At 33.8% G+C, this 12107-nt stretch overlaps 1 protein-coding gene across 1 annotated transcript in view; it reads right to left on the bottom strand.

Moving 5' to 3' along the window:
• Window positions 1–12107, bottom strand: part of LOC149786104 (neuron navigator 2-like) — a 367654-nt gene that overhangs the window by 344298 nt on the left and 11249 nt on the right. Inside the window, exons 2-3 of the mRNA XM_089978115.1 lie at window positions 9858–9975; window positions 1065–1117 (exon numbers count right to left, since the gene is read on the bottom strand). Of these exons, the coding sequence (XP_089834241.1) occupies window positions 1065–1117; window positions 9858–9975 (171 nt within the window). The remainder of the gene's footprint in view (window positions 1–1064; window positions 1118–9857; window positions 9976–12107) is intronic.

The following is a 12107-nucleotide window of genomic DNA, read 5'->3' as shown; positions in this document are numbered from 1 at the left end:
GCAAGACCATGGTTTAAGGTATGACAATAAATGGACTTAATTTTTACTGACCCATTAGATTTGTGGGATTTAGTAATCTGACTGCAGATTTACTGATGTCAGATTATCATTAATTTTGAACTCTGACTATACCATACAACTTTAAATCTTTGGAACTAGATATCTTGGGGGGACCCCCCCAAAAAACAAAAAAAAACAACTTGTAGATACAAAAAATTAAATCTGAACCTTGAACTGAAGGAGGTTGAATACAATAGCACATTTATTTACATGAAAATTATCCCCATTTTTTTCATTAGGATCAATGAGTAAGCTTTAAAAATAAATTCTTTCAAAATATAATTGAGGGAATTTGTTCCTTCAAATTGTGGTATGGATACAGAGACATTTTGGTCATACGAAATGTTCATATATCATGTATGTGTATGGGAATACTAAATAAAAACACTATCCATGTACAATTATTGACCATTGTTGAAGTAAATACCTCATATTGACCTATAAGAAGTGAAAATCAATATAAGTTTATGTGATCTAGAAATCATTCTATTGTGCAAAAAACATTTATCCTTTACCAGTGGCCTTGACCTTTGGACTCTAAAATAAATAGGTTTCTTCCCCAGCCCATGTACTCAGCATCCATGAAGCTTGGTAATCATAGATGATGGAGAACTTAATTTATTGTGCAAAAGCTATTTGTCTGGTTTCAGTCAGTGACCTTGATCTTTGAGCCTCAAATCAATATGGCTTCTTCTTACTCCAAGTGCAGTCATCCACAAAGTCCGGTAACTGCAGATGGTGGACAACTCAGGTTACTGTGCAAAAACCAACTTGGTAACAGAATGACAGACAGATGGGTAGTGTAACACTGACTGACAACATCATAACATAATACACTCCATCTTATGACATTTGTGTACAAAAAAGGAGAGGACAGGGAATGCTATTTCAGCTGCATGACACCACAAAATAGCTGATGAATGTCATGTAAAAGTAATGATGTCACATCAAATCATTCAATGAAGAAACAACTCCCACCCAAATAATGAAGTAAAATGACTTACCATTTGTGCCGAGTTCTTGGGTTTGGTCTTAATATCAAGAATCTTTTCATTTGCTGAAAGATAGACGTATACATATAAATCAACAAAAGATGACAATGTTTAAAAAAATTCAGTTTAGATCAATATCTAAAATTTATTCATATTTCTGCACATATGGATTTGTCAAAGGAATTGTAGTGGGGGGGGGTCAGGGTAAAACTAATTGTAATACTTACCTGTTTTTAGTACATTGCTAGAACTTTTCCAGGAGGAAAATACCCTGACAAAATTGTGAAAATGTCACCCTTCCATTAGGGTGAACCTGAATCTTCCAGAACACTGGATCGCCTTGTGTGAGAGCCACAAACATCTTTGGTATGCATGATAGATCCTTTTCATATGTTTCAAGGAGTAGTCTAAAGAGGGACATCAGTGTGTGGAGGTAGAAACAAATTTGGTAAGGGCAAGGGGTAAGTATTAAATCATTCAAATTAGTTTACCATCCACCAAAAAACTACATTTTAATATTGGTATTACCATACCTGTTGCTCAGCTGAATTTCTCAGTTTAGTGGGAGGCTGATGATCCCACAATTGGCAAATAAAAACAAGCACAAGGAATAATCATTCACATTGCAAGAAGGCAACTACTGCAGGATGGAATCCACAAAGGCCACTTTTTTAGCTACAATAATTGGGTCCAAGGACGCAATAACTTTACTTCAGTGAGCTGATGAGCAAAGGAAAAAGGAGAGGGTCATGTGAGTGCACTAAAATGCAGCCTTCATCACATCCTCCAAAAACAAATAAGTTAGATAGGCCCAATTTGAGACAGTATGGCTCAAACCTCATGGGCTTTAATTTTCATAAAGTCAGGCCCTTATCCATAATAGACCTAGAAATAGTGGAAACTAAAATGTCAGCTGAATCTTTAATGGGTAGGAAAAGATGTTTCCTACTCTTCCTTCTCCCTTTAGAGGCTGTCAAGTAAAAACAGACAGCCCCAACTGGATATAAAAGTCTATCTTTGTCATCCGTAACACAGATATAACTGAGACAGGGTATCTTAATTGGGAGTAGAGCAAACGAAGGAAGCTGTTTCTTTGCTAAAAGACAAGACTGGCAAAGGTGAGAAACTAACTCATAAATTCCATTGAACCTGCTCTATGGATAAAGAATGGAGCTTGTTCCTTTTTCTTACAGATGCTAAGATAAGTAAGAAAACCATCTTCAGGGTAAGATACTCAAAGGAAGCTTCACACCAAGGTTCACAGAAGAGTTTATTTAGAGACCATCTGACACAAAAAAAGAGTCCATTTAGGCATTAAAGAGTGAGACACTGCAATTCAAAATACCTGATCAGGTCTGCTAAGTGAGAATCCATCCCAATGGAAGTGAAGAAGATTGGCCATTGCACTTACATAAGGACAGCAAGGCTTGACACGTTTTCTACTACACTAATGACAAAAGATTCTCCATTTGGCATCATATAAATTAGAGACTGGTCTTCTCTTCTAGTGAATGATGCACTTGGTTCAAAAACTTTTCTGTGCAGAGATCATTTGAGAAAAGCCAAGCGTGAAGGTAGAGAATCAGTGGGCTATTGTATAGGAGAAAGCCATTGAGCTGTGACATAAGGTCCCTTCTCTGAAGTAAAGTCTTGGGATGGTCCACCAGCCGATTGAAATGGTTGAACCAAGATCTCTGGGGCCAACAAGAGTCAATCATAATGAGCTGAGCTGTGGAGCACCTGACTTAGTGAAGGGCCCATGGGATCATCCTGAAGGGTTGGAGGGCATAAGCAAACAGATGATCCAACCTCAGGCTGAAGGTGTCCACTGCCCAGGTCCTCTGGTCTGAACTACAAAAACATAAAAAGGGGAGCTCATTGTTTAGCTTGGTGGCAAACAAGTCCACCAAGGGTGTTCTCCAAAGATGGAACAGAGAGTCTGATATGGATTGGATCTTCCCTTTCTATGACAGACTATCTTCCCAAATGTTTTTCCTGCCAGGAATGTGGCACACTCAAAGTAACATTCCTTCTGAATCTGTCCAGCAAAGATGATTCCAAAACCTTCAAGCAGAGAGAATAATCATATGTGCCTCCTTGTTTCCTGCAGTATGCTACAACTGATGTGTTGCTGAAGGAGATCATCATGCAGCAACCTTTTATTTGGTGGATACACCCCTGAAGGCAATTCCAACTTGTTGATGTGAATGGTGGATTCTTCCTGAAGTCATGAATTCTGAAGAATCAAACCCTCTGGCATTAGATGAGTGGCCCAGCCTGAGTCTAACATAACTGCAAGTAGGTAAGAGTGATGTTCTTGGGTGGAGCATGGTGACTCTGGGCATAATCTGGTCTTGATTTGCCTGCCAGTTTTGATGGTGGTTAAAGTCCCAACCCAGAGAAATTGGATCACTCATAAGGTCCTAGTGAGGTATCCAAGCCATGAAAGTGGAAACTGGAGTGGACACAAGTGGCACCTGATGAAGGGAACCATATCCCTAGAAGAAAGAGAAAAAGATGATCTGAGAACTAGGTCTTTACTGTCAGTGTCTCCAACAGGGTCAGGATCTTATCTGTTCTGTCAAGAGGGCCATGGACTAACCCTGTGACAGTGAGAAAATCAATCCTCATGTAGACACAATCTTGAGATGGATTTAGCTCTGATTTCTCTAAGTCTGGTAGAAGACCAAGCCTTGTTATAATGGAAAGCAGTGAAACAGGTCTAGTCTCAGAGAATTTAGAATGCCATTATGAATCGACCAAATGAAAAATATTGGAGGATTGGGACCTTAAATGGGCTGAAAGTACCCCATGACCCTTGTAAAAGCTCTGTGTGCAGAGGCTAGGCTGAACTGTAAAGCTCAGAATAGGAAGACCTCCCAATCCAAACAAAATCTGAGGTACTTCTTTGTGTGGAGGACAGATAGGGATGTGGATGTATGCATACTGAAAATCAATGGAGACTGCCCAATCGCCAGCTCTTCAGGCAGACCTGACTGAAGCAGTGGTCTCATTCTTGAATGGTTCCTCTGGCAGAATTTTTTTACAGGGAAATGGTCGATAATTAGAGGAGAATTTCCCCTTTCTTGGGAACCAAGAAAATCCTGAATTGGAAGACTGGAGATTGGTTTTTTAACACCCTGTCTATTGCACCCTTCTGAAGAAAGGAATGGACCTCTTCCTTTAAAATGGCCAGATCTAACTGGCAGAAACATTTGGGTGATCTTACTAGAGGAGGAGGATCCTGGAACCTGAAGCTGGTAACCATCTGTTATGATAGAAAGTACCCAACCACTGACCATTATGCTTCATCAAGCCAGCCAAAAGTGGTTTTGTCTGGCACCAATAAGAACCAAGGGAAGAAATATGGTCTACAGGAGGGAGAGTGAGTCCATAGGGCTGTTCACCCTATTTCTTAGGAAAGAGGGAAATGCCCTGTGAACTTCTTCTCTGGGCCTTTGGTACATCATTATTTTGCCCACCTACCTGCTTATCATGTACAAAACCATCATTATTCATGATAGAGGTAAAGTGAATAAAATGATTTGCAGCCAAGTCCACAGCCAGTAAAATGTAAGGACATGGAAATTAAAATAAATTAATTACCCTTGCAGCTTAAAAGATGTTATTTGAATTCAAATTAAACAATAGATTTGAAATACTAACAACCTCAGAAAGGAAAAATAAAATGCCAAGACATATGCAATGTGTAAGGAACAGGCCTAAAAAGAAACCCTCAGTCAGCTTATTTAAACAATGATTGGGGTATAGTCCTGAAGTTCACAAAGAATATTTAAGACACAAGATAATAATAATTTGGTCATTAAGCTATGCAAGTGGCAGCTAATCTTCTTTATGTAAAAAATGTCAAACCTTACAACATTGTGACAGAAAAATATAAAAACAGAATCTTTTGTGCATGCTCAATGTATGGGGCTCTCATGCAGGGTGATCCAGTATTCTGGAAGATTCTGATTCATCCTAATGGGACGACAGAATTTTTGTCATTCGGTTGGATATCGGAAAAGTACTAGCTATGCAATAGCAACAGGTATGGTATTACAGATATTAAAATTCATCAATTTTGCCCTGATACTCTGTTTTAGATGTTTTATAAGCTCTTGTCTATATTCATGGAAGTGATACAAATCTTTCCAAATAGCCTTAATAATAATAATAATAATAATAATAATAATAATAAAAATATGAATAATAATAATAATAATAATAATAATGTGTAATTGTTATCAATTGCTGACTGGAATATTGTGCAAAATATTCTGAAACTGAAAAGAATTTGCCACTACATGTGGTAAATCATACTATCAGTTTTTAAACAAAATCTAGATACCAAATATTAGACAAAGTTTTGCTCATAAAGATAGGCAAATAAACAGCGATGAAGAAAATGGTTCAAACCTAAATGGACTGTTTCTGTTTTTCTTTTGCAATTATTGCATAAAAACTAAACATAAAACAAGCTATCATCAACACACTTTATAAAGCTATGAGCATTGTATTGATTACACACTTGTACAGTGTACTGTTGCAAATTTACACACTTGTACAGTGTACTGTGGCAAAATTACACTCTTGTACAGTGTACTGTAAATGTGGATATGTGAGAAAGCTTGCCTGCAGCTTCTTATGGGTTGGTGGTTCTTTCTGGGGTTTTCCCAGGTTCTTCCTCCACCCATTTATACTGGTTGTTATGTATATCTTATCTTGTGCTGAAAAATGGAATCAAACCCTACAACAACAACAACAACAACAGTGTACTGTTGCAAAATTACACACTTGTACAGTGTACTATTGAAACATTACACACTTGTAGAGTGTACTGAAGCAAAATTACACACCTGTACAGTGTACCAATACAAACTTACACACTTGTACAGTTTACTGTTGCAAAGTTCTGGTGCTTGGATATGAACAATGTTATCAACTTTTGTTCCAGTTTGTGCCAAATGTAAATTCTCTTTGCTGGTGAGTGTGGTGTTTCAGGTGCAACCTGAGAGAAATAAACAAAACCAGCATGTGTGTCCATTCAATAAATTTATGCATGTGCTTCCATGCAATAAACAAAACCAGCATATGTCCTTGCAATGAATAAAACCAGCTGTGTGTCCATGGAATGCTCAGTACTTTTGGACTTGTGAGAGAACTTAAAGAACTATTTAGGATTTTATCCACCATACAGTAAGTAATTTTTATTTTTCAATTTGCATTTTAGAAAAATAAATTATTTGTAGAATTTTACAAAACTTGTTTGTCCTTGCTCTTTTCTGTTAATTAGTTTATAAACATGTACTGACTATGGTTGAGTTTATATATATATATATATATATATATATATATATATATATATATATATATATATATATATATATATATATATATATATATATATATATATATATATATATATATATATGTATGGTTTATGGACTGTGGCTGAATCCATAATTATATACAACTGTGAATATATATACAACTTTAACTTCATTTTGTTCAGGAATTAGTAGATACAAGACATGTGCATAAATCAAAACCTGGGGATGATTTTATTAAACAGAAATTGAGATGACACAAGTATTCTGTGATTTACCATCAGGAAAACAGGGGTGGGTAAGAAAATAAGAGATAAGGAAAAAAATGCACATGTTGACAATCGGTAAATTTAAGTATACAAAAAAAGTGCTGTATTTATGAATGCTGTATATATGAATGCTGTATTTATGAATGCCATATATATGAATGCTGTATATTTATGAATGCCGTATGTATGAATGCTGTATTTATGAATGCCAAATACATGAATGCTGTATTTATGAATGCCAGATATATGAATGCCGTATAATGAATGCCATATATATGAATGCTGTATTTATGAATGCCATATATATGAATGCTTTATTTATGAATGTCATATATATGAATGCTGTATTTATGAATGCCATATATATGAATGCTGTATTTATGAATGCCATATATATGAATGCTTTATTTATGAATGCCATATATATGAATGCCATATATATGAATGCTGTATTTATGAATGCTGTATATATGAATGCTGTATTTATGAATGCCGTATATATGAATGCTTTATTTATGAATGCCATATATATGAATGCTTTATTTATGAATGCCGTATAAATGAATGCTTTATTTATGAATGCCGTATATATGAATGCTGTATTTATGAATGCCATATATATGAATGCTTTATTTATGAATGCCGTATATATGAATGCTTTATTTATGAATGCCGTATATATATGAATGCTTTATTTATGAATGCCGTATATATGAATGCTTTATTTATGAATGCCGTATATATGAATGCTTTATTTATTTTGTTGTTGTTGTTTTGGGGCTTAACGCCATTTGTCAGCACACGATAGGCTATACGTGGCGGCCAGTATTAATGGTGGAGGAAGAACCCGGGAAAACCCCAGAAAGAACCACCGACCCACGAGAAGCTACTGGCAAGCTTTCTCACATACCCACATTGGCTGAATCCTAGACTCGAACCGCCGCAGACAGAGGTGAGATGGCAGTGATCCGTAACGGAGAGCACTTTAGACCACTCGGCCACTCGGGGCCCCCGCTTTATTTATGAATGCCGTATATATGAATGCTGTATTTATGAATGCCGTATATATGAATGCCATTTATATGAATGCCATATATATGAATGCTGTATTTATGAATGCCATATATATGAATGCTTTATTTATGAATGTCATACATATGAATACTGTATTTATGAATGCCATATATATGAATGCTGTATATATGAATGCTGTATTTATGAATGCTGCATTTATGAATGTTGTATATATGAATGCTGTATTTATGAATGCCATATATATGAATGCCATTTATATGAATGCCATATATATGAATGCTGTATTTATGAATGCCATATATATGAATGCTGTATTTATGAATGCCATATATATGAATGCTGTATTTATGAATGCTGTATATATGAATGCTGCATTTATGAATGCCGTATATATGAATGCTGTGTTTATGAATGCCATATATATGAATGCTTTATTTATGAATGCCATATATATGAATGCTTTATTTATGAATGCCATATATATGAATGCTTTATTTATGAATGCCGTATATATGAATGCTTTATTTATGAATGCCGTATATATGAATGCTGTATTTATGAATGCCGTATATATGAATGCCATTTATATGAATGCCATATATATGAATGCTGTATTTATGAATGCCATATATATGAATGCTTTATTTATGAATGTCATACATATTAATGCTGTATTTATGAATGCTGCATTTATGAATGCCATATATATGAATGCTTTATTTATGAATGCCGTATATATGAATGCTTTATTTATGAATGCCGTATATATGAATGCTGTATTTATGAATGCCGTATATATGAATGCCATTTATATGAATGTCATATATATGAATGCTGTATTTATGAATGCCATATATATGAATGCTTTATTTATGAATGCTGTATATATGAATGCTTTATTTATGAATGCCGTATATATGAATGCTGTATTTATGAATGCCGTATATATGAATGCCATTTATATGAATGCCATATATATGAATGCTGTATTTATGAATGTCATATATATGAATGCTGTATTTATGAATGCCATATATATGAATGCTGTATATATGAATGCTGTATTTATGAATGCCGTATATATGAATGCCATTTATATGAATGCCATATATATGAATGCTGTATTTATGAATGCCATACATATGAATGCTGTATTTATGAATGCCATATATATGAATGCTGTATTTATGAATGCTGTATATATGAATGCTGCATTTATGAATGCCATATATATGAATGCTTTATTTATGAATGCCGTATATATGAATGCTTTATTTATGAATGCCGTATATATGAATGCTGTATTTATGAATGCCGTATATATGAATGCCATTTATATGAATGTCATATATATGAATGCTTTATTTATGAATGCCGTATATATGAATGCTGTATTTATGAATGCCGTATATATGAATGCCATTTATATGAATGCCATATATATGAATGCTGTATTTATGAATGTCATATATATGAATGCTGTATTTATGAATGCCATATATATGAATGCTGTATATATGAATGCTGTATTTATGAATGCCGTATATATGAATGCCATTTATATGAATGTCATATATATGAATGCTGTATTTATGAATGCCATATATATGAATGCTGTATTTATGAAGGCCATATATATGAATGCTGTATTTATGAATGCTGTATATATGAATGCTGCATTTATGAATGCCGTATATATGAATGCTGTATTTATGAATGCCGTATATATGAATGCCATTTATATGAATGCCATATATATGAATGCTGTATTTATGAATGTCATATATATGAATGCTGCATTTATGAATGCCGTATATATGAATGCTGTATTTATGAATGCCGTATATATGAATGCCATTTATATGAATGCCATATATATGAATGCTGTATTTATGAATGTCATATATATGAATGCTGTATTTATGAATGCCGTATTTATGAATGCCATGACGTTTGCATGTTAAGCATTAATATCAAAACTTGTGAAACAACTGCATTGAAATAAATCCCATTAAAGATATACACATATTAAGAAAGCAAATGACCTTGACTAATTCAAGCAATAAGCTTACATTTTTTGTGGCATTGATTCAGACATATAAACTCTAAAACAAGAAACCAACAATTAGAAAGAAAGAAAACAGACAGACATAGAGACAGACAATACTTACTAACTGCCTCAATGACGTCTGCCAGGAGTACTCCATCACTGACATCTTGTTGGAGGTCAGAGATGTACCGTTTGTTCCTGGCCTTCTCCAGGTAGTGATTGGCCCAGTCAGTGTAGATCTAGAAAAAATTAAATTGAAGACAAAATTACATTTATGACTGAAACCAAATGGCTAAAATAACTAGATAATGAAATTTAAGTAAGGGTTGTGCTGTTGATTCTAGAAAAAAATCATTGACTTTGGTAGTCATGATATTTTACTTGAAAAATTAAAGTATCTGACCCATGGTGTACTCACGGTATCTATTCTAGGACCTTTTATGTTCATTAACGATTTACCTTTTCATGCCATCTACCATATGTACTCATTTTATGTCGAGTCCAACTATGAACTTCACAGACCCAGATCTGCTGGTGAATTATGCAGTGTTCTTTAATTATTTACCTTTTCATACCATGTACCATATATACTCACAAATAAGTTGAATCCAACTGCAAACTGCACAGACCCTTATCTGCCGGCACATTATGTGTCTGTTCAGTTTGTTAGAAATAATCAGTAGAACAAACAACATTGACCCTGATCTGTTGGTGTATTATGTGGTAACAGACAAGAGTCTATATATTGTTCATAGGTGGACACCAGTGTAGATGGTACCTTAAGTCCTCAAAAAAAACCCAGCTGTGATAATAATAATTATAATAATACTAATAATACTAATAATAATAATAATAATAATAAAGACTTTATTTAGAGAACATAACTCAATTAGTTACAGAACTAATCTACCTTGAGACCTTCTATCTGTTATGTACAATATATACAGTATATACAACATGATGTGAAAAATCTGTCTTGCCACTAAATAATTAAGTAATTTTAAAATTCAAAGTATCAAGCCTGGAACACATGCACAGGCATCTGTGAAAACATAAACATATATAAAACATAAAATATCATCCTGCATTGAAAAATTCAACTTTGAAAATGATGCAAAATTACAGAAAAGCAGGCAGTATTTTTTATGCCAGAACTGTTCGATTTTCTAAAGATTTCATCCATTTAAGACACTGATTATGAAAAGATGAAATGCTAGGAGCCTGCCTTATGCCACTGGAAATGTTGTTCCATACCAGTGCCCAGTATATTGAAAACTTTCTTTTAAACAATTCCTTCTATGGCCTTGGTATAATGTAATTTTTTCTTCTTATGGACCTTAAATTTGGAGTACCATCAGCATCTCTTTGGTGAAAGATGCTGATTAGATAGACAGGAATGTCTTTTCTGGATACTTTATACATCAATTTGGCCTTTCTAAGAAATATTCTTTCATGTATTGTTAAAACATTTATATTATTCATTGCATCCTGAAAAATGTCTATACATTGATCTAGAATTAAATGGCAAGCCCTCTTTTGGAGTCTTAAAAGCGTTGTTATGTTTGAATTAGAGGTATTATCCCAAATTACATTACAGTAGTCCAGATATGGCTGAATATAACTTTTATAAAAGATGACCCTATACTGAAGAGGAATGTATGTTTTGATTTTCCTCAGTAGCCAAAGATAAGAGTTAACCTTTTCTTGAAACATGTTTAATGTGAATAGACCAAGTAAGATTGTTATCTACAAATATACCAAGAATTCTATCTAACAAGTATCATCTCTGTTTTGATTAAAGTTCTCTATTAAAACTGCTGCAAAAATTATTGTAAAATTATTGTCACCATGCTGTCAAAACAATTTACATCATGCTATTGTTGACATTTCCAAATGATCTAAATAGAATATTTATTAATTTTGGCATGCCAATGGTCAGTACAACATGTTGTCTGTACTCAAATAGTGTAGCAAATAATTAAACTTATGGGGTCCAGGTTCATCATAATTAGTTGCAGTCTCATCATATATGTAACAGAAATATCTGGTTACTATATAAAATAAAAAAAAGATCTAATTAACTGCAGAGTTAAATTTTGTATATGTTATAGGCAAATTCATACTCATGAAGCTTCAAAGACTGGTTTGTTCAAAGTGGAGAGATTCTGAAAGCAAACTTGTTAAATCATTCTCTACAACAACGTTAAAAATATTTATGAAAGTATGAATAATTTTGAAATTATATTTTAAAAAATAATTTTCTTAGGAAAAGCTAAATTTATGTTCAAAATTTCCAATGGTCTGATGTGTGATGGCATAAATGGTCTGCTTAGTAAATGGATAAAATATTAACATTAATGAAAGTATACCA

Source organism: Sinohyriopsis cumingii, chromosome 12 (assembly GCF_028554795.1).
Source record: "Sinohyriopsis cumingii isolate HCF-2022 chromosome 12, ASM2855479v2, whole genome shotgun sequence".
NCBI classification, from domain to species: domain Eukaryota; kingdom Metazoa; phylum Mollusca; class Bivalvia; order Unionida; family Unionidae; genus Sinohyriopsis; species Sinohyriopsis cumingii.
This window is presented reverse-complemented; position numbering and strand designations above follow the sequence as displayed.